General features: G+C 37.8%; 1 protein-coding gene across 3 annotated transcripts in view; it reads right to left on the bottom strand.

Moving 5' to 3' along the window:
• Window positions 1–24,631, bottom strand: part of AP3B1 (adaptor related protein complex 3 beta 1 subunit) — a 162,198-nt gene that overhangs the window by 120,358 nt on the left and 17,209 nt on the right. For all 3 annotated transcript variants that reach the window (XM_003642955.6, XM_015277631.4, XM_015277632.4), the window contains exons 3-6: window positions 21,174–21,248; window positions 15,150–15,245; window positions 13,440–13,600; window positions 6,504–6,570 (exon numbers count right to left, since the gene is read on the bottom strand). In XM_003642955.6, coding sequence (XP_003643003.2) covers window positions 6,504–6,570; window positions 13,440–13,600; window positions 15,150–15,245; window positions 21,174–21,248 — 399 coding nt within the window. The remainder of the gene's footprint in view (window positions 1–6,503; window positions 6,571–13,439; window positions 13,601–15,149; window positions 15,246–21,173; window positions 21,249–24,631) is intronic.

Below are 24,631 nucleotides of genomic sequence, written 5' to 3'. Positions count from 1 at the left end.
TCATACAGCCCAAATGATATCCCCCTTCTTATTTCAATTTTCTGGAGGCACAGAAACTGGAAAAGATCAGTCATTTATCTTCTAATAGTGGGATAATAGATCTATCACAATAAAACATCTGCACAAAGCCAGTAATTTTTTTTCCAGAGGAGTAAAGCTTTTACCAACATTAAATCAATAAGTTAGAAAAACAATGTCTCAGACATACATTTTGATTTTAAACCAAAACATTAACTTATTAACAGAAGCCTACATTTGAACAGTAGACCTCAGCTTTCTTTTCCCCATTATCCCCAACGACATTGCTTTAGTTTAAAAGATCAAGATCCTCATTGTGAAGCCATCACCAATTCCAAGCATCATTTTTTAAAGTTAGAGGTCTCACTTTCCAAGAATCCGTGCTTCATCTAGTAACTGTGCAGTCTGAAAAATCCATCTCAACACTCACACATATGTTTAAGACTTTTGATCCCTCAAGCAGAATACATACTAGGCTATGTGTTATATTTAGAAGTAAATTTTCACATGGGAATGGAGCAATTAATTTAAAAGTTAGAAGTAATTTAATGTGATGAGGATATTCTCATTAAAGGGGAATACAATATTTAAACAGCATCTGCAAATAAATAAATAAATAAAAATTAACCTTTGGAGGGAAAAGAAAAGTAAATCTTAACTGGGAATAAATAAATTCCATGCAGTAAATTAATTAACTGCCAGTCTTCACTCAAAACTTACTGCTAACCTATGCAGAATTTCTTCACAACAGAAGTTTCTGGAGTACATTAGTAGTGCAAGTTTTACAAACATGTTTTGAAATTTCTCTCCAATATCCTTCATTCTAGAAGAGTTCAAAGGTAGTACTGCAGTCAATACACTACCTGGTCCCAGGAAAAAAAAAAAAAGCTACAATAGCAACAGCTATGATATATAGCATAATACATGCAGCCACATACTAATCCCATTCTCTGTATGTGGCTGAACAAAATCATTTTTACAATGAAGCACATACATATTTATATGTGTATACAAGTCTCATAAACCTCCCTTGTATCAAAGAGGCATTTGTTTAAACCAAATAAAATCAGATCAAAAACAATGGAAAAAATTTGGACATTTTTAAGACACTCATCATTCACAGAATTACATCCCAGTAGCAAGTCTACATTCTGCCTTCTACTTTAGATGTGCAACTTTGAGATACGTTCCTCAGTCTAAACTAAAGTAAGTGGTAAGTTGTTTATCTAAAAGCTTTAAACAATGGACACAATTCCCTTTCAATATCAGTTTGAATGTTTAAAATTATTAGGTAGGTTAGGTATCATTAGTGCACTTGACTTTGTTTTTCCAATATTGCTTGCAAAAATCAGTTATAAAATAACCAAGCAACAAACAGAATGTAGTTCTACAGTCCTTCACAGCATGCCAAAAGCACATCGAGCAACAAATCCTGTCTCAAACCATTTATCTCAAAAAATAATAATAATAATAAAAAAATAGCAGGCTTGTTAAGAAACTAAGGAAAAAAAACGAGGAAAACCAGAGTGAAATCATATAGAAACTAGCAACCTAAATAAATGGGTAAATAAATAAATAAATATCCAATTACCCCTTCACACCTACATGATTAGCTCTATTAATTTCTGAAAAAGTGTCACTTTAGCACAGCATAAAAACATACAAGGCCTTATCCTCATTTCTGCATAAAATCACGTCAGCTGCTCAGTTACTCAGAGATACTACAAAAATAAAGCAGACATTCAGGCTATTCTACTTGCTTATCAGAATTTGATGTACTTTCTATGTAATGGAAAGGTAAAACAGAACTCAGTTTAAAATACTGCAATAAACAGATTTTTAAACATCTGTTTAAAAATAAAATAAATTGGTACAAAAAAAAAAATCAAAGATTTGTTGATACACCGTGGTTACGCCAAGCAAGTTACAGGGTCTGTGGGAATTTTATGAATTACCAGTAAGAATAAACGTGAAGTTGCACTTATTGCCTCCACCTTCATCCACATACTGGTACCTGCTGGTCCCAACACGTATACAGTTCATTCCAGGGAGAAAAATCTGATTATTTAACAGAGCTAAATAAAAACATTTAACATCTAAAAACAGTAAGTTAGTGGTGTTGTTCTATTGAGTTTTCTTCCTTGCAACTGCTGCATTAAGCTCCTTTGTCATAAAAAATACTGCCAGTTTACACTTAGGCGTGGAACCTGATTGTATCTAAAGCTCAGCAGAACACAGTGGTCAGCTCCAGGCAAATCACTATCAGCCCAGACTTGTGCTCAGTAAGCCCAGAAAAGCTGGTGAGGGAGAAGGTAAATGTAGTGACGAGTTGTATGTTAGAACTTACTTGTAGCAAAACAATTTTATCAGAATACAAAACCCTACACAGCGTTTGGCAAAATTCAACACTATCATTCAGTTAGCACCTTGAGGGTACGCTATTGTTGATTTGCACTTGATATTTTTTGCAAGTTAGATTAACAGAGAGCTTGGATTTTAATTGTATCTCTGTGTTAAGTTACTTAAGGAGTAGAGTGATCTTTCATTTATGTCACCAGAAATTTCAATTAAGTGCTGGGTTAAGGTTGCATCTCATGCCATTTTAAGTTTTGCTTACCTCAGCTTATATAAAAAAATTTACTGCTGATTGAGACCTAACAAATGAACACATTTTGTAGAGTCTGATAAAATAGTTCAATTTTAGTGTAGTAAAATTCCCATCCTTAGATGTAGATAGTATCTTTCTACTTCAAATGTGAAATGACTGCAACTAATTTAAATACATTTTGCCTTTTCTAAGCAACATAAGCTACATTAATAATTCACAATAGCATGTTCTCTTTGAAGAAATTTGCTTTACATAAATTTAGAGGCATCTATGTTTAGTAGCTACTCTATCTCATTTTAACATCAACGTTATGTTGGTAAGTTTTAAAACCACTGTGCAAATTCAAATATTTATAGAAAAGAAAATAAATGTGTATTTTTTTTTTTAATGAAGAGAATTTTCAAGCTTTGAACCAAACGTTCATCTGTTATGGGACATTAAAGTTAAAAATTACAATCCTCTTCCAATCATATCTAAAACAAAATTGAATAACAACAACAAAAATCATATACATTGATTTCTCTAATCTAGATATTAAATGTAAAAGACATTATGCTTATTTAGGATTATTGGTCCTTAAGTATATAGAAATACCAAAATTAACCTGACACTTTGATGGGAGCACTGTGACACACTTCCATCAGGGAAAAAAAAAGCACCCATAAACAAACAAACAAACAACCCACAAAAATGCATCAGTTCCCAGTCACTAGGATTCTCCCATCTGGGTAAAGACACTATTAATGATGTAATATTGTGATCTTGATCTACTAGCATTAGAATAAAACTACCAGGAGATGACAATTAATGTTGATATAAGGAAACAATTTCTGTGCACATGCATGGCAAGACCCCAAAGATTAGTGTCAAGTAAACTCATGGTCTGAGTTCCACATTACCACCCTCCAAGTTTCAGGCAAACTCATTATCAAACAGGCAAGGGAAGCTGCCAAAAAGCCTGAAAAATGCCTTTAATCAGATGAAATTCACATGGCTGTAGCAAAATTATCTTTTTCTAAAGCTCAGATTCTCAAAGAAGTCTTGTGCAGATAAATCTAGCAATCTTCTAGGAGCTCCTTCTTCTTGCATCCTAAGTATATGAAATCTAAATTCCCTTACAGAACATAAGGAAGACTGTCCAAATTATTTAAGCCTATTTAAGGTATTTAAGGCTTTATTAACACAAAGTAACCTACATAAGATTATGTAAACTACTTACATAACTTTAAGTAAGGACTGCCACATGGACTGGAATCCATCCTCAGCAAGTCTGCTAATAATACTGAACTGGGAAGTACTGTTGACTCACTGGATGGACAGGAGGCCTTACAAAGGGATCTAGATAGACTGGAGCACTGGTCAATCAGTAGCAGCCTGAAATCCAACAAAGGAAAATGCTGGAGGCTGCACCTGGGACAGAGCAATGCTGGACACAGGCACAGATGGGAGTATCCAGAGAAGGTATCAAATCTGGTGACAAGGCAGGAAGGCACGTCCTCTAATGAGAAGCTGAGGACACTTGGATTGCCAAGCCCAGAGAAGAGAAGGCCCTGAGGACTTCAGTGCTCCTTGTAGCTCGCTCAGGAAGAGAAGCAGGATGGGAATGGCACAGAGATACCAGACAAGGATTACACTGAGCATTAAGAAACATTTTTGTACTGTGAGGGTAGTCAGACACTGAAACAGGCTTCCTAGAGAGCTGGACAATACTCCATGCCTGTTAGTGCTGAAGTGCATTTTGTAAACAAATTTGGAGTTTTCCTGGGAACATTATGTGGAACATGACAAGAGATGACTACCTAAATTGGAGCTCTTCTGTGCTAGCTTGGTCTTCTTGAAAACAAGAGATCAAGCTGCAAATAGAGACAGATTCCTTTTAAATCAGATCAAACTGTGATGCAGCTTTGAATCAAAACCCCCGAAGCAGATTTGTGTTGCTCCTTTTCAGAATTTTTCATACTACCTTTTGAAAAAAGTAAAACTTCTAAAGCAGAAATGTCATTCAAAGCTGGAATCAGGCCTCGTTAGAGAAGAGATCAAGTACAATCACAGGGAAAAAAACACTCCAGCAGTTATGACATTACATCTCCAAAGAAGCTTTTCTGAAAAGGCCCAGAAGACCAAAATGTCTATTATCATTCTTAAATTCTTGAACATGCTAGGGAAAAAACCAGCATAACTGTAACCTGTAAGCTTCAGCTGGTATTCATAAATGCAATGTCTATTATTCAGTATCGCAGAGACACCAGAATTGTGGCATGTATTAAGCAGTGATAACAAGTTTCCCTTGTAAACATCTCCAAATGTTAAGATTAGCCATTGAGAATAAGAAAAAAAAAAAGTTGAGATGTTCTAACATTTCATTAAAATTAATGTATAAATGACTACTTGTCAGGTACCTTGTTTTTTACCTTAAGTAATAGAGACTAGGGAAATTCAAGGATTTTATTTTCTTGCCATCAGCAATAACAAGAAACAAAGATGGCTTCTCTATCCTTTATGCCTCCACAGGTATACAAAATCTAATCTCACATTCACAGATTGCATGCACACCAAGAGCATGAACCACAAAAAGAAAATACACAAAGAACCACTGGGGGCAACTCCACAGAAGCACAAAGGTCTCTGTCAAATGAGTACAGGTCAAGCATGGATGCAGCTAGGAGAACTAACTAACTGATTTACTGCCTGCTGAGCCATTAAGCTGTGACACTCTTCTTCAGCAACCCTTCAGTGGAAGTTGTGAGATGTCTATTAGAGATTGACACCATTTTTGTCCTGGACATCTGGACTATGCTAGAACATACTGTACATTACATTAGTAATAGGAGACTAACATTACATTTAAACTGTAAAAACTGACATTTAAAAACAGAAAAAACCAACATAGTAATAGTGACTAATGGTATATGAAGCAACTCACTATATGGCACCTAGCCGTGCCTTCACTTAGTCAAAAAACATTACATTTGCCACATTCATTATCTGAAAATGAACAAGAGAAGTGCTATAATTTACATTCCTGTTTTATATTTGAAGTCTGTCTTTTGACTCCTTGCTCAATTACCTTTCTGACCTAGACTTGTGAAAATTAATTGTAAATTGTAAATTGTCAGAGGACATCAGTTTTACTTACCAAGGAGGAAATGGAAATATTTGCAAGGACAAACAAGTGCACAGCAAGTATCATTGCTTAACATTAACACAGACTTCAAAAGGTATATTGTGTATTGTTGTAATTATAATTATTGTGTAAGTTATTCTTGTAATATACAAATTGACATGATCCAGTTAATATCTCATTGAAAAAATACAGAGACACTTGTACACTGATTCATATAATTGTTTTCATGTTTCATGTTTTAAAATAAGTTAAAAAAAAAAGAAAACATACACAAAAACAACAAGAACAACAAAAAAACCAAAGCCAACAACCAGTAATAAGGAAATAGATTAAGAATACCCAAAATATAAGTAAAATTACTAGTCTTGCAAAGAGATATAATAATTGTCACATTCACAATATAATGCATAGATACACAATGATGCTTCTATTTTGAAGCATGTAAAAACATATCAATAAGGCTTCAGGAAAAATATTCCTCAGGCTGTCATTCAGCTGTACATGATGTAACACTTTATACTTATATATACTTATATATTTATTTATATATAACTATATATATATAATTATACATATTTATACTCATATATACTTATATATATATTTTTATATATTTATAATATATATAATAATATATTTATAATATTTATAGTTAAATATATACACCTATATATATATATACACACACATACACACACATTCATACATATACAGCATATACGTATATATGTGATAGCAACTCTTGTCTCTTACCGTACTTCTATCCCTCAACAGCTTTTCTATCACTTCAATTAACATTTCCTTTTGCTCTGGATCAAGACTAGAAGGAAAAAAAAAAATTGGTTTACATATTTGGTTGGAAATACCAGAAATTTAAGGTTAGATTTGTTGCCATCTAGACACAAGCTGGGAACCAAATGCGTTGAAGAATCTACTTGCAGAAAAATCAAGTAATTCAAAGAACCAATTTCAAAATACCTTGTCTGAGAAAAAGTTCAGCATGAAACATTAATGTGAATTGTACGGGAACTGTTGAATCACGGCCTGAACCTCTGATTGACCACCTGAGGCAAGTGCTGAGTCAGCTGCAGGGGCACAGGTGAATGCAATTTCACCTGAGTGACCGGAAGGGGTGGAGCCCTCCTAGACCCCATTTAAGGGCTGACTCCCAAGGAGGAAGGTTCTCTATCTGGAGATCACTTCTCTTGAAAATCTTCTGCAAGCCCAGGACACGGGTAAGATCTTTATTTCATTACTCCTTTGTAACATGATAATCTCTCTGGTCCTATACCTGTTTGCCATACAGTGAATCAAAGAAATGTAATCTTCATAATTTTTAGTCCACACTTAAGTGGTATTACAAAAATAAAAATCTTATTTTTCCTTGTCTTGTACTGGTGGAAAAGGAGCTGGCAGAGGACAGAACCAGGACAGCTGACCTTAACTGGCCAAAGAGAAATTCCATTCTATAAGGTGTGATATAAAAACAACTATAAAACTGAAGGCAGTTGGTCAGGAGGTAGCCTCTGCTTGGGATTTGGCCGGGCATTTGTTGGTGGGCTAGTAAATAGTTTTTATCTCAACCTACACGTTCTACCATTTCTGTTTTCTGATTCTCTCCACATCTCAATGGGTGGTGGGGTTGTGAGCAACAGGCTGGGTGATATTAGCTGCCTGCTTGCTTAAATCACAAGAAATACCAAGAGAAGCCAACATATTAGTGTTGTTGCTCAGTCACATCCATATATTTCCAATTTCAAGAGAAGAAGGTTATGGTGTCTATGACAAAAGCCTTATTGAAGTCCCTACAGATGACATCAGTGGCTCTTCCCTTGTCCATGGTACAGTTATGCCAGCATAGAATGCCACCAGGTTGGTCAGGCAGGAGTCACCCTTGGTAAAGCTATGTCCTGTATCACCTCCCTCTCTTCCATGTGCCTTGGATCCAGGATGACTAACAAGTCAGTAGTTCCCTGGGTTGTCCTTCCTACCCTTTTTTAAAAAATGGGGTCAGCAATGCCTTTTTTCCAGTCACTAAGGACTTCATCTGACCATCATGACTTTTCAAATACTATCAAGTGGCTTGGTAACTAAATCAGCTAATTCCCTCTGGACTCTGGGACATGTCTCACTGGGACCCACAGACTTAGGGATGTTCAGGCTCCTCAGGTGTTGAAAACTTGATCCTCACTTATAGCAGGAGGGACACTGTCCTCCCAGTCTCCACCTTCTGATGCATCTGCTCAGTCACCAGTGAAGACAGAAGCAAAAATTTGAGTACATCAACCTTCACTTTGGCAGTTGTTACCAGCTTGCCTGTACTTCTCAGGAGAGGGTTATGTCCCTCCTTTCTTGACTTCCAACTCCTGGGCATGGAGAGCTCCTGTGCACTAAGGAAAGTTTCCTTAAAGATTTGCCAGCTCTGCTTCATATCCTTGAGGACAGTTTTCCAGGGGGTTTTGTTGATCAACTCCCTGAATATCTGGAATTTGGCCATCCTAAAATTTAGCATCATAGATTTTCCTTTTTTCTGTCCCACACCCTTCAGGAGCATTTACTGCACCATCCAATGTTCTCTACAGCCGAGGCAACCTTCAGTCCTGAAGTCACTAATCAGTTGCCTTGAGTTGGTGAGCAATAGGTTTGATATTGCATCCCTCCTGGTGGGGCTGTCTATTGCTTGGATCAAGAAGTTATCCTTTATGCATTCCAGGAGGCTCCTGGACTGCCTATAGCTCACTGTGCTACTTTTCCAGCACATTCATACCTTTCCTTTGACATATTCAAAACAACCATGAAAAATTCGTCAGAGGTACTGATTACTGCTTTCCTGTGTATCATACCAAAGACACAAGGGGTAGGCAAGAACAAACTTCATTTCAGTTTCCTCTTAATCACTGATCCACAGAGCATGGAAGAACTCAAAGCCAGTGCAGAAGAAAATACAAAGAGACTGTACACTCAAAGAGCCATAAAGATGTGGAGTTCTATAACTTTGAAGAGTCATTTTAACACAGTTAAGTAAAGAAGCATTTGGTCATTTTACACTTAAGTTTTAATGCTGACTTATGAAATGTCCTAAAGCACAAGTACAGATTAACTATATGTACCCATCTGCATACTACATCACTGAGGTTGTAATAACTAGCAATACTAGGCTAAATGGATAATAAAACTTTTAGAAACCACAGTCATTAGCACATGTAAAACAACTGCGTTCTTTTAAAAAGGGGGTGGAGTTTGATGAAATTTCTGCCAATGACCAAATCCTTCAGATGAAAAGCCCTAAGTCTTTCTAATAGATCGTATTTCAAACCACCTAAGTTAGCATGAGAGAAAGAGAGGAAGACAGGTAGGTGAGTAACTTAGGTATTTTTCAAAATGTGTTGTTATTATTTTGTATGAGATCAAGACAATCTCCAGTAAGGGCTCCAATGATTTAATTTCCATTTCTCTGCCTCCTCTTTCTGAAGCTTTAGATAACGAAGGAAGCATTCTTGGAAAATAAAAGACTAAAAAGCTTAGAGTGACGTGCTCCCATTATGACACCTACTAGTAATGGTATGGTATCTATGAACACTAATGAGGGGAATTTTAGACCTTTTCTAAACCTTGCTGCAAGTAGATACAAATACACAGTAGAACTTTCTACTGATAGATGATAGGAATAGCTTTGAAGCACATTCTATGTGAAATAAGCAAGAGGTCTGACATTTTCAATGATAAAATTACACTAGTGTAGCTGGCAATGTTGACTGCTTTGGGCACAAATGCTGCTGTTCATACTGTGCCTGAAATCTCTTCTGTTTGGGTATGTAAGGATCCTGCTGCCAGGACTGATTGAAACACTAATAAATATGCTCTTCTAGATCAGGCATCCATCCACATACCAAGATACTAAATCCAAAGACTGGAGTATTGAACCTTCATCCAGAAGTCTGACTGGGGTACTATGTGAGCTACAGGACTATCCAACAGATAGAGAAGTTACAGAAACCAAGAAGTAAGTGGAGCATACAGGCACTATTAGGATAAACTAATAGTTCTTCTTGCTTAAATGCTTGCAGAAGATGGATTATTAGATGTAGGAGAGTACATAAACTGTTGACTGATCTTCAAATCAAAGATCCATGCCTTGTGGAATTTTGATTCTGACCAACTTCAGAGTCTTCTGAAATGATATGCTTATTAAAAAAATATCAAAAGACAACCTTGCTACCAGTGTATGACCTTTTTCACTGCAGAGCTACCAGTTGTGATCCTTGATGACACAGTTGTTGAGATACAGGCAAGCTGATCTGAAGACAAGCCAACTATATCTGCCTACAGACAAATTAACTTGATGGCCTTCAGTAGTTCTAGGCACTGCTGCTTCTTCATAAAACCCAGAAAGCTATCCTCTCTCTTTGCCCTGTGGTAAACCAGTGCTATCAGATACAAAAACTGTATATTTTGAAAAAGTGACAATAAAAGTTGGCACACTTACTATAAGTAGTTCCCAAATCAAAGAATCCTCAGAGTTGGAATGGATCTTTAAAGGTCATCTAGTCCAACTCCTGTGCACTAAACAAGGACATCCACAGCTAGATCAGGTTGCTCAAAGCCGTGTCCATTTTGGCATTACTTCAGGGATGGGACATCTACCATATCCCTGGGCAAGCTGTGCCAGGGCCTCATGACTCTCACTGTAAAAGACTTTTTCCTTATATCCAACCTAAATCTACACTCTTTACATTTGAAACCATTTCCCTTATCCTATTACAACAAACCCTGCTAAAGAGTCTGTCCCCTTCTATCCTGTAGTTCTCCTTTACATACTGAAAGGCCACTATCAGGTCACCTTGGAGCCTTCTCTTCCTCAGGCTGAACAGTTTCAACTCTTTCAGTCTGTACTTGGAGGAGAGCTGTTCCATTCCATGGATTGTTTTTGTGGCCCTCCTCTATATGCACTCCAACAGGTCCATATCTCTCCTGTACTGAGGTCTCCATATCTGGAAGCAGCCCTCCGGGTGATGCTTGCAGAGGAGAGGGGCAGGCTCACATCCCTCAGCCTGCTGGCCACACCTCTTCTGATGCAGTCCAGGATACAGTTGCCTTTCTTGGCTGTGAAGGTACACTGCTGGCTCATGTCCAACTTCCCATTCACCAGTACCCCCACATCTTTTTCAGCAGGCCCAATCATTTAATCCCCCAGCTTGTATTGGTAGTGGAGTTTGCCTCAAACCAGGTGCAAGACATTGCACTTGGATTTATTGAACCTCATGAGGTTATCCTGGGCCCACTGTTCAAGCCTGTCTACGTCTCCCTGGATGGCGTCCCATCCCTCAGGCGTGTCAACCACATCCCAGAGCTAAGTGTCATCTGCAAACTTGTGCATTTGACCCACCATCGATGTCACTAATCACAGAATTGCAGGGGTTGGAAAGGATCTCAAGAAATCATTGAGTCCAACCCCCTGCTAAAGCAAGTACCCTACAACAGGTCACACAGGTAGGCATCCAGACAGGTCTTAAATGTCTCTATAAAAGGAGACTTTACAATCTCTCCAGGCATTCTGCTCTGGTGCTCTGTCAACCATACTGTAAAGCAGTTCTTGCACATGTCAGTATGGAACTTCCTATGTTCAAGTTTTAGGCCATTATTCTTTGCCCTATCATTAAACACCACCAAGAAGAGCCTGGCCTCATCCATTTGCCTCCCACCTCGCTTTGGATATTTATAAACATTAATCAGAAGTTAGCAGAAAGGGCCTGTATATTATAATGTTTCAGACTGTTGTAGCTGCACAGTCCACCTTAGAGTGGGATTCAGTCCTCTTTCCCCCAGGCTGAACAGACCCAGGTGACTCAGCCTTTCTTCCCGAAGGAAATGCTCCAGGTCCACAGTCCTCTCTGTTGCTCTCAGCTGGACTTCTCCTAGGAGATACCCCTCTTTTTTGTACAGGGGAGCCCAGAACTGTACAGACACAGTATTCTAAATGTGGCCTCACCAGGGCAAAGCAGAAGGGCTAGATCACATCCCTCAACCTGCTGGCCACTCTTTTTAAGGCACTCCAGGATACCATTAGCCTTCTTTGACACAAGAGCGCACTGCTGGCTCATGGCCAACCTGTTGTTCACCAGGATCCCAGGTCCTTCTCCATGGAGCCCTTCTCTAGCAGGTCATCCCCTAATCTGCACTGACGTATGCACATATTGATGAAAATATTAAAGAGCATCAGTCCCAGCAGTGACCCCTGGGGGACACCACTTGTGTCCATTCAGACACAGAGCCATTGGCCATGATTCTCTGCTTCAATCCTGAAGCCAGTTATCCATCCATCTAACAGTTTTCCCATCAAATCCTTATCTTTCTAATTTGGAGAGAAGGATGTTGTGGGGTACCACGTCAAAGGCTTTACCAGGGACTCAACAGCTAGTTTCTACTCCACTCACAAGTAACAGCGATGCTTATTCTACTGCAAGTAAGGTGGACTGTGCAGCTCCAACAGTCTGAAACTTTATAATATACAGGCCCTTTCTGCTAACAGAAAGAACATTACTTAAACAGCAGGGACTTGAAAAATCCTTTTGCTACTTTATGTGACAATAGACATGTCTGCATGTTCACAGAGAGGTGGAGAGACAGCTGGTGACTGAAACAGGTAACATCCTGACTCAGCTACTCCCAAGGCCATCAGATTAGAGCACTCACTGTAAAAAAAAAACACAAGAGAAGGAACCCCTGCCCAGGATCTTCACAAGGCTGTCATGAAAAAAAAAAAAACAAAAAAACCCACACCAGCCTTATAGTCCAGGAATTAAACTCATCATCTGTACCATGAAAGGTACAGAAGTTATTGCCTACAGATGAGTAAGCCAGTACCCTCTTCCTTGTAAAAGCTCTTCCACAGGAAGGATTTCTGAAGAGGGAAGAGGAAGATTTGGAAGAGATGGATTTGCACAGATAGAATCTCTATTAGGAAGCACTCTTTTGTCATCTGTATTGCAAACCAAAGTGAATACCTTCAAGATGAAAGATACAGATGCTAAAAACATATCTTGCATTCTGAGCTGCTACAGTGATTACAGTAACAGGCATATTAAAAAGCAGAAAATACTGCATCAGTTTCTCTTTTATATATTTTCATACTTATGTTACTGTATCAAACAAGAAACTATTCAGCATTGTGTCACTACAGATGCAGTACTCATGTTTGTTACAACTATATCAAAACTCTGTAGCTACTAATCAAAACACTTTGAATTTATACAAGAATATGCCATAGAAAATAATGGAGGAAAAAAATATAAAGCCTATCCCCCAGTTAAAAAAAAATAATTATTAAAATAGAACAGAATTTTATTTTCAAATTTTCATGAAAACATTTTAAACACACAGCAGTGATTTTAAAAATTCTCACAGTACTCTGTGTCTTTCCAAAGAGCAGCAAACAGTAGATACACTACTGGTAAATAGTTAAGATTGAGAATATGAAAACCTTTGCTGTAGCAACTAGAGAACTACAATTCAAAGGTGCCTCAATTCCAATCAAATGAGCTGAGTGATTGAATCTATGTGTATTTTATACTTCTAAAAAAACAGATCTGATGTACATCTGGGACACACACAACATCCACAACAGTTTTAGTAAACAGAATCCATAATGATCTTTAAAAACACTTTCCAGTATTTCTCAGAATAACTTACCTGTACAGTTTTTGGATTGCATGGGCTGCATTCTTCCTCACATAAGGAGATAAATCAGAAGAGGCTTCTTTAATAGCAAGCATCATAATAGGAACAATAATTGGTACACGGATACTAGATAAAACTCTGAGAGCACTTGCACGGATTAACTGATTAGGATCCTAAAAAATGGGAGAGAAAGGGAAAAATAAGATAAGAAACATACAATTAAATCCTCTGGAGTGTTTACCCTAGTACGGGCATGTTAAGGGGACAAGGGGGAATGGTTTTAAACTAAAAGAAGGGAGAATTAAATTAAATTAAATGGGGAAGTTTTTCACTGAGAGCATGGTGAAGTAGTGGAGCAGGCTGCCCAGAGAAGCTGCGCATGTCCCATCCCTAGAGGTGTTCAAGGCCAGGCTGGATGGGGCCCTGGGCAGCCTGATCTAGTGCTTGAGATCATGGTCAGCAATGCTAACTGTAGCAGGGTGGGTTGGAAGTAGGTGATCTTTGATGTCCCCTCCAACGCAAGCCATTATAAGGTTAAACCACCAACATTTATCTCACTATAAGTCAGACCAACAAGTAAATGTGCCAAACTTCACGCAATAAACTTTTAATGAGAAAAAGAAAAATCTGTAGCATCGTTTACTTTCCATTACAAAAGACTAGCATTTTATTTAATGATCTGGAATTCAGATATTCCGAAAACAACAACTCAGTTTTATTACTTAAGCATAACTTCTAGCAAATTTAAATGTTGTTCTTAGCTGTGACACTTCCACTCAAGTTCTTCCTAAGTACATGCTCACTTTTATTCCTAGCTGAGAGATATAATCCAAAGCCAGTAACAAAATGATTTTACTTAAGAATGTAAAATCTGAAAGCCAAATGTTTTGAAACCTCCTTTGCTTTCTACCCTTTCTTCCTTCCTTCCAGGATATGTCCTTCCTTATAATGCTAAGGTTAGGATGGAGACACAAAAATATCACAAAGTAGCTGTACTTTGAAGAACAGTTATGAAAACCTACTCCATTAGTCATGGGTTTGAATACACAGAATAAATCTAGAATAGCTTTAGTAGAAGAATGCAAGGAAAAAACAACCCTCAACATCCTCTGATCATAAATTCTGGACAAATTCATTGGTACAGATTTAAAAGATCTTTCTCAACCTCGAAAGTCATACTTTAAGGGCAATCCTGACTTCTGCTCTCTAGTCCCATATAACATTGTGATACAAATCAGAAGCAAACAAGTACGAAAGGCTTCTTCTACACTTTATGGTAAAAGAAGCACATGCAACATATTGCATACTGTAATGTAAGCACTATCTTCCTTATGTTATATTTCTCTCTAGTATATAAGCATCTTTTACACAAGCTAAAAGAAACACGGGGCTTCAGTTATAACAGAATCTCCTGTCTATATACACAAGTTAACTAGGAAAGAAGAAAGGCATTCCACAGATTAAATGTTGTCTGTGTGAATGTGAGAGCACCAATCAGCTTCTTTTCTTTAGAAAAACAATGGCAGTTCATGCAGGCCTAGCTGCTTAACACTTCATGAAGTTGGAGGCAGCATAAAAAAAACCCTGTCAATGACATATCTGAATCTGATTAAGTATGTTTAAGTTATTTAGAATCAAAGAACCTGATTACACCTAAGATCTTTTTACTTTTGTGATGGCAACTCAGAATTCTGCATAAAATACTATTTCATAGTCACTCACTTTCAAAGCACGCTGAAAAGTACTGATGGACAACAATGCTAAATCTTGCTGTTCTTCTGCATATCGCATCAGATAAACGTACACAAGCTTTTTTATCTGAAAAGAAAAACACAAAGAACATTATTACAAGGAAGTTTTGGAATTCTGCAAAACTAAGCCCTAGACTGCACAGTTTCATCAACATTTTATTTTTTAAGGAAGAGTTAATAGCAACACTGGAATATCCACATACTTTTCAGATGTCCTATGACTTGATATAATTTCTTTAATAGAAATTCCCTGAAGTGCTGCAACGTTACCTAATTTATGATACAGTCAGATCAAGACTAACAATACAAAGTACTGTTTTATATTACTAATGGGTTTATAAAGACTTCAATAACATAAGAGGCAACCATGTGGCAACTGACCACGTGAGAACTGCTAATACATTCTCAGGGAAAATAGATTGGGTGAAATCCTTGGTAACTGCAGTTTAAACAAGCACATTTTACCCTAAAACTCAAAGTCAATTACTTTGCACATTTGAAATAGAATATAACTTCAAGCTGAAGAGTGGTAGTTTATGTGGTTTAACTCAGATTAAAAAAATCACTTCTGTCTGTCTTGGACAAAAGCAAAGGGCATTAGATCCACCTTTGCATGGCTTAAAACATTCAAAAGATGTGGCCAATATAAGTATATTACAAGGGATGTAACATTCAAAGAGTAAGAAAACCACAGTATAACTTTGGTGGAGGCAGATATTCAATTTAATTCACTTTACCCCCTCATAGCCACTATAAGTCAAGGAAGCGGGGATAATATTTTTTACATTGGAAAACTTCAACTGACTCTTGGGGCTTATAATGGAAAACTCTTCAAGATCCTCAACCACAGCTGTGCTATAATTACCACTGCTATCAGAAGATGTATCTTTGTGCCAGTTCTGGCAAAAAGCAGAATATTAAATCACAGAAGGTTACACCACACTAAATTATTTGCTGTTGTGCTACAGACAAACTGCAATCAACGTTGACCACAAGAGGCCTATGCACTGAATGACTGCAGGTGTGCAAAGATAGCCTCCTTTCCCTGAATCCACTCTGTGACTAGAAATGGTAGCCCTTACAGCTTCGTGACTACACTGTTCTTCTATCATTTACCTTCATTCAATGTTAAAATGCTCCTTTCTATGAAACTAATCATAACACGGGCACATTAGGCCTGAGGAACATGGGCAGATTTGTTTAATTAGTTTATCAATACAAACACATCAAACTCCATGAGGTATTGACCAAGACTTATTTTTGTTCTATACCACCAATTGTTTATTAGGTCACTTTTTGCATCCTTACAATGCATGACATGATGCACATAATCAAGTTAAGGTCAGTAGGTACTTACAAAAACAAAAATCACAAGGCACTTCTGTAAAACAATAAGATACCCTTTGCTTCTCTTAAGACAGATGAGTATGCTTTACTGCTTCTTCACCTCTATTTTCTTGTACCAGAGCACTCAGCACAGATTTAAAGAAAAATAAGAAAAAACATAGCAGCCTTTTCTGGTCAAGAAAACCACTCAAGAAAACCTGATATATTTTATGCTGCTGCATTGTAGCAATCTCTACAGACAAATTTCTGTCAGAGTTAAGGATGGGGAAAGAAAATGACAAAAACTGTTTCAGAAAACAGTATAAAAATCATAGAATCATTTAAGTTGGATGGGACATTTAAAGGTCATTTAGTCCAACTCCCTTGCAATGGATGGGGACATCTATAGCTAGATCAGGTTGCTCAGAGCCCCATTCAATCTGACCAAACTCATTCCAATTAATTGCTAGGAATTTGAGAGTATCCTAAAAACTGAATCATGAAAGGTCATCTGAGACCCTGAAGTGGTTAGCTCTGTCTAGTTACAGTGACCTAAATTCATCAATTTAATTCTTTACAAAGGTTAGTTACATAGCTGTCTTTTCTACATGTCCTGATCTCTTTTCTGTTTAAGTCTCCTCCTCCCACATAAATGTTTTTTCACCAGTAAATGGTGGAACTTTAACCATTGCACAGAGAAAATGTGAATTCTATAATTATTTGATTTAAAATATAATAAAACAATCACAAAAATACTAATATAAACAATGAATAGTAAATAACGTTTATGTGATGTTTTCTTCACACATACAAAGGAGAATAGAGAGACAATGCAGAGAGAAGCAGCAGAATAATAACCTGCCCTAAATCAGATTCATGACAAGAACCATCAACACGTCTCCAAGCAGCAGAAGACAATCCAAATTCAGGGCTCCAAAGAAGGGATACCCTTTTTGAGTCCCTCTGAGGATCTTCCCAGCCCCAGGGTCCAGGTATGAAACCCATCAAGGGTAAACATCTGAGCGCCTTTCATTGAGGCTGAACAGCATTGTGGCCTAAGGGTATGTGACACACTATATAATGAAGAAGAGTATTTTAGGACTTTACAAGACTTATCGATGTTCTAGGAAAGAACCAAAGGCATGGAAATGAAGGGACCTTAATGTGATTTGGAGCAGTCAGTAGATAAAAACAGAGAAATAAGGGGTAAAAAGGACTGGCTGGATGATTGGGCTTAGAGAGTGGTGGTGGTGAATGAAGAAGAATCCAGCTGGCAACCAGTCACTGGTGTGCTCCCCAAGGGTCAGTATTGAGGCCAGTTCAGTTTCATATCTTTATTGGTGATCTGGATGAGAGGATTGAGTGCACAACCATTTAGTTTCCACACAACACCAACTTGGGAGGAACTGTCAATCTGTCTGAGAATTGGAAAGCCCTACGGAGGGATGTGGGCAGGCCAGACAGACAGGCTGAGGCCAGCTGTATGATGTTTAACAAGACCAAGTTCCAGGACCTCCACTTTGGCCACAACAACCCCAGCCAACACTACAAACCTGGGGCAGAATGGCTGAAAGACAGTGAAAGAAATGGACCTGGGAATGTTAGTTGATGCTCAGCTGAACACATGCCAGTAGCGTGCCCACATGGTACAAGGCCAACTGCATCCTGGCTTGTATCAGAAATGGTGTTGCCAGCAGGTACAGAAGAGAGAAATCCCAGAAAAAGCTGGCAAGAGAGTGGACCAGAAGACTTCTGGAGTTCTGTCCAGCTTCCAGAAAGACCAAAATGGCCTGAAGGCTCTAGGGAGAGAAATGTTATTTATGTTTCTCCCTAAAGAGAAGACTGTAGTACACCAGCGTTATCCTGTCCAGGTGCATATGTTTGTATGCACACACATACACTGTCATCTGTAGGGCAAAAGTACAGGGTGGTAACTACTGGTGGACACAGGGAGCATGTATCTGCAAAGCATTCTGTACCAGCCACAGAAGTAGCTCTGCAGACTCAAGGTCCTACGTCTAGCTGCCATCAATTGAAGAGATTGGTACCTATGGGCCAGCGACTGGGGAGACCCAGTTAGATGTACTCACACTCTATATATGTACAAACATATTCCCTCAAGAACTTTCTCTTGAACTGCCACTTGAACTGCCTGGAGGTATTTGCATTCATACAAGTCCTCAGTCAATTTACATGGCAGCTGCAGTACATACCTGTATTGCATGTATGTATACACACAAACAAAATATACATGTGTGAACTTATGCACTCCTATAAGGAATACATTCTCAGCCTCAATACTATTGTACCTTGGAGCCTGGAGCTATGCAGTACTGCCTCTACTGGACTAGCAACTCAAGCTCTAGTTTGTCTTGAGTGCTTTTAATGACAATACTTCAAGGCACTGTTCTTTTGTTTAAGGTAAAGTGGACTTAAGAGTATTCATATTACCTGAAAGCCACATGCTAAAGGGGAGGAAAATATTTTTAGTTAGTATTTTCCAACTATAATAAAAAAATAATTATTTGCCTCTTTTCCTTTTATAATCTATTTGTTAAAAGTACAGTTATAATCTCTAAAATATTAAATCCAGTACACTGTGAAAGACTCTGATTTATCACCTTTGCACGCTTAGGCCTCCTTGTCTTTCTTTTTGGAAAAAAAAGAAAATAAAGAAGGGAAAAAAAGAAAAAAAGAACTTCTAAAGTAGTATTTAAATAACCAAAATTTCTTTAAAATAAAATTACACTAACTAGAATTTTACTAACCACCAGTGTAAAATAAGGAAGAAAACAGGTATCTCTGACTTGATATACAGCAGTACTGTAGAGTGAGATAGCAGCTTCTGAAGCCATCACAGCAGGAAATCTAGTCAGCAATGGCACAAGCCTTGGAAAAAGCAACTGTTTTCTTACTCATAACAGATGTCTGAAGTACATATTTCCAAAAGAGAAGGGACAAACTACAGCATGCATTCTATTAACAGCACTTCAAACCATTTTATTTTCCCCAAAATTATTAGATACTCGCTACTACACAGGATGATACAGTTGCATGCTTGCTCTGTTGTCCATAAACAGACCTCACTCATCCCTATGCAGTCTGGAACTCCTGATTGATACATATAATTTTCATCCAAATTTAATTTGCCAGATCAACTATGACCTTGGAACCTTATACTAGAGCTGACCTTGTACGCATAGCATGGGTACTGAGTGTACCTGAGTAATAGTTATTTTATTTGTAAAACCCCTGGCTGTACAACTTCCTAATGCAGATGTTTTAGATTCCCTCAAACAGCTTGGAAAATTTGTGGATGTGAACAAATCTTAGAGGCAATCTCAGTTTTTTAAAATCCTGCGTGAAATTTTAAATGAAAATCTTTGTCCAAGATAGGACATTTTCCCTCACTTCCTCCCCTTATAGGAAAGCAAGAAAAGATACAAAAGCAAGGAACATTGTGCATTTACCACCTGATTCTGGAGAAAAGCTAAACAAATAACTGTGGTGATAAAATTGATAGTAAATGAACAGAAATAGAACTTTTACTTCTGCTTTGTTTTTATTTACCAAAGTCCTGAAAAAGCTATTAAGTCTCCTTATAATTAAAAAAATCACTTAATTAAGTGTAAGTCAAAGAAATTCAGTCCAACATCCTATCTCAAGAAATTAACTCTTACCACTGATGATTCTGACCCAACTTCTTCACCAGCTTCTCCTACATGGCATTTAATCTTTCTTCAGTCTGTCATTTTTCATATAATACCCTTCATAATTATTCATACAAAGCAAATGAATGAAGTCAAATCCTAAAATGCATGCATAGTCTTGCTTTAAAGTCTCCATGTCTGTTAAAGCATATACCAAACACAAAGATTTGACGTTAAAATGCACAATACTAAATTTCTTCACTCGAGATGTGGCCTATTTCCCCCTCTGCCAAATTTCCAGGATTTTCTGAAATTTGAAAGCTGCTGTTCTGTAATCTTTTCAGATCACAGACATTCACTTTAATAAGTAGAGCATTAAAATAACTCTTCCAAATTAAGTTATCAAAAGAACCAATATTTAAGTGTTCTGGAACAAAATATTATTCTTAACACACTTCATCAGCAACTTCTGTCTAATCATAAATTTCTTAAGAGACTTGAGTTAAAGTGATCTTACATTGCAATCCTAATGCTTGGGTACTTCATTTCTATAAGCATAGTATAGGAGTAGGCTCAGCGAAAGTTTTTTACTCCACTCTTCTCTAAGTGTTAATCTGTAATTGATGTTTTCAAATGCATTGTAGCACAAATCACACTACAATTCGAAGAGATTATGTTCTCAGCAGTTAATTGCAACCACAGGCTCCCATACGCTTTCTCTTATCAACCCTTCTGAACATGTTTCATGTGGTTTCGATTATATTTTTATAACATAAATCATAAATAGTTGTCTCTCTCTCCCCCCAAATCACCCAGTGGGATTTCTTTAATCTATACACAGAACTTTTTCTTTAATGCTGTAATTGTAGAGGGAAAAAAAATTTTTTAAAAAGCAATTCTAATAAAAAAAAGTGCTAGAAATATTTTACAATTCATGCTGAAGTTTGACACAATTAGATAAAATTTTCGTATATGCACTGATCTTCTCTCACAATGTTTTTAATAAGCTGTAGAAATACCTCAATATTTTTACTGGCAACATTCTTCACAACAGCAGGAAACAGCTCAGAAGCATTTTTTCCCTTCGCAATCATCTGAAAAATAAAATAATAGCACCATTTATTAGTGTTCTGGTTTCACTTTTTGACTTAAAAAAAAAGGTAAGAGATTTATTACAGGTCTGTATAGAAGAAAAAGTCTGAATTAAAACAAACAAACAAAAAAACAAACAACCAATCAAATACTGCAGGATGCCATCCATACAACAGCACCACCATCGTGTGCAAGGCTGGAGTGACAGTAGGGGAGCAAGGGCACAATCAATAAGCTGGACTTTACCCTACTAGGCTGCAAAGCAGTTTTAATGTTTTAGAAATTAAAACCAATTCTTCCAAAATAAAACGAACATTTTCCTCATCTGAACTGTGTTACAGAACACCACTTCAGGGAGCTACTATAGAAAAAAGATAAAAGGAAGAAAAAGGAAAAAGATGGACAGAAAGGAGTTCAAGAGAAATTGTAAGATTGAATCCCATTTCATTTCTCAGCAATGACTTTAGTGTGCAAGAAAACCAAGAAGAAAAATAAATAAATCGACATTACACTAAAATCAAAGCACAGTTGGTTTCCATAGGAAGTTTAACACAGAAGGCCTTATTAAAGTAAGTACAGAGAACAAAAAAATAACAAAGTAAACACACAGCCAATCAACCTACCAGTACGTGTGGTTGTTATTAAAGGAAGTGTTTGTATCTGAACTCAGGGAAGTCTAAAACTGGGATGAAGACTAAACAACAAAGTTGTTCACTCGATAAAGAGCACCAGCAACAAAACCCCAGTTCAGTTTCATCCTTCATATATGAACAGCTAAAGGTAAGAGTTCTATTTATCAAAAACAAACACATCAAAAGGAATAAAGTGAATGCACTTCAGCTGCACAACTCTGTAATTGCTTAGATCTAATTTCAGCAACATGTCTGCCAATAATTCATATCCACACTGCAAGAATGCAAACCCTGGGACTGGACAGATGCATTACAAATTTTGCAGTTTGGGTGTTGCTGCAGACTGACAAGCTCAGAAGAGAACACCTCCAGATAGAGACAAGCCAGGATCCAGTCAGCATACTGGAAAGGATAAGAGTTCGACAAGACATCAAGTAAGATTCAGATTGACCAGAGTTCTGCACAACCCAGTATCAATGTGCACTGCAAAGTACCACAAAATGGCATATTAACGATCCTCACAGCTGAATGCAGCAGAAGTTATGTTATTCAAAAATACAAAGAACCCTTAAAGATTTCCCTGATAAGCTGTAGCAGTGTGACTCTACAAATCACTTCCATTATTTAATTCATCAACTGTAGTAGCTCTAGTATACAATGTAAATATGTATTGGAGTTCTTTTAGAAGACTGTATTTTGACTCACAAAGTCATAATGATTAGTACAAATGGAATATTGAACTGAAGGAACATGATCATCCTTTCCAAGACTACAGTCTTATCACACCATTTTTGCTTCTGTGCTCAGATACACAAGTTGCGCTGTCTTGCATACCTCAAGTTTCTGCACAGACAGGAACATTCTGAATCAAGAATCTTTACTTGTGTCCACAAGTCTGTGCACACTTCTGTGCCTACAAAATACTGTACATAATACAGGGTGCAGTAAGCTTTTTTTTTTAAAGTGAGGAATGGACATACACTTGTCTCTGTGGAAAACCAGGCACATGAATTTGTTTCTGAATTTATTCTCCGTTTTGTTCTATTTGTAAAACATTTCCTTCTCCCCAGAAGAGAATTTGCCAACCACCTTAAAAGAGCAATAAGCAGCAAAAGGAGTTGTAAGAAGTGTTCTCCTGGTACTTTTCCACCACACCTATACAAACACAGGAAGGTTCAGCTTCTTTAAGTCTACTAAAAGAGTAAGAAAATTACTAGGCTATACAACCTTTTCCCTTATCTAAAATTAGTGAAAAAAACAGTTCTCCCATGAGACATGTTAAACAATGCTCTGACAAATTCCTTTTTCCTCTAGTAATAAGGGCAGAGGATGCCTTTTATCTCTAAAAAACATATCATGCCTGAGAGCTTGCTAAATGTAAGCAGATAACTGCTAATGCACAAAGGTCTCTGTGCCCAGCAAGAATATTATTAGAGCTACAGGCCTAAAGCTAATTGCACAAGGTCCCAGTCCTGACCAGTAAAGCTTGTTGCTCCAACTGGCTACAGGAACCAAAGGTTGGTACCAGGTATCAGTTATGAGGCACAGTTTCAACACAAGATACCAGTAAATACTTTGAATCACAGAATCATAGAATGGCCTGGGTTGAAAAGGATCGCAATGATCATCAAGTTTCAACCCCCCTGCTATGTGCAGGGTCACCAACCACCAGACCAGGCTGCCCAGAGACACATCCAGCCTGGCCTTGAATGCCTCCAGGGATGGGACATTCACAACCTCCTTGGGCAACCTGTTCCAGTGCATCACCACCCTCTGTGTGAAAAACTTCCTCCTAGTATCTAACCTAAAACTCCCATCTCAGTTTAAAACCATTCCCCCTTGTCCTATCACTATCCACCCTCCTAAACAGCTGTTCCCCCTCCTGTTTATATGCTCCCTTCAAATACTGGAAGGCCACAATGAGGTCTCCCCAGAGCCCTCTCTTCTCCAAGGTAAACAAGCCCAGTTCCCTCAACCTTTCCTCATAGGAGAGGTGCTCCAGCCCTCTGATCATCTTAGTGGCCCTCCTCTGGACCCACTAAAAGAGCTCCATGTCCTTCCTGTGCTCAGAGCCCCAGGCCTGGATGCAGTACTCCAGGTGGGGCCTCACAAGAGCCGAGTAGAGGGAGACAATCACCTCCCTCTCCCTGCTAGCCACCCCTTTTTTAACGCAGCCCAGAACACACCTGGCCAGAAAGCATGGAACAGACCGAAAACAGAGGATCTTAGTGTAAGCAACTCACTGTCAGTCAAGTAATAGTCAACCTTATGAGCTAGAAGACTATTTTTACTTAAATGGAGCAATGGTGAAACAAGGAAAAAAAAAAACAAAGACACTGAAGGTACCCACTGCCATCTGAGAAAGTAATGCTTCTCCAGCACTGTGAAGTATATAGAACATGAACTGAAGCTAAAAAAAAAAAAAAAAAAAAAAAGGAACAGTGTAGAAACTTGAGCGTCATACAAGAAGGTAAATCCAGAATTCCTGCATAAAACCATCAAGAACCATAGCTATCAGTTTAATTTCACATTGTCACAGTATCATACACTTATTGGTAAAGATAGTGTTATTAAGAACTGCTCTGAATATGTTGCAGCAGTGAGCGTACATTAACCATCAACAAAGGACAGCAGTGAGAGTACTAATCTGGTAAATCTTTGTTTTAAAGTTGACCTGATTTAATACTTTCCAGTTGCCTCAAACACATATGCATTCAGTTGTAAAAGTTTCCAAATGCAGTTAAGGATCCGGC

Source organism: Gallus gallus, chromosome Z (genome assembly GCF_016699485.2).
Source record: "Gallus gallus isolate bGalGal1 chromosome Z, bGalGal1.mat.broiler.GRCg7b, whole genome shotgun sequence".
Taxonomy (NCBI): domain Eukaryota; kingdom Metazoa; phylum Chordata; class Aves; order Galliformes; family Phasianidae; genus Gallus; species Gallus gallus.
This window is presented reverse-complemented; position numbering and strand designations above follow the sequence as displayed.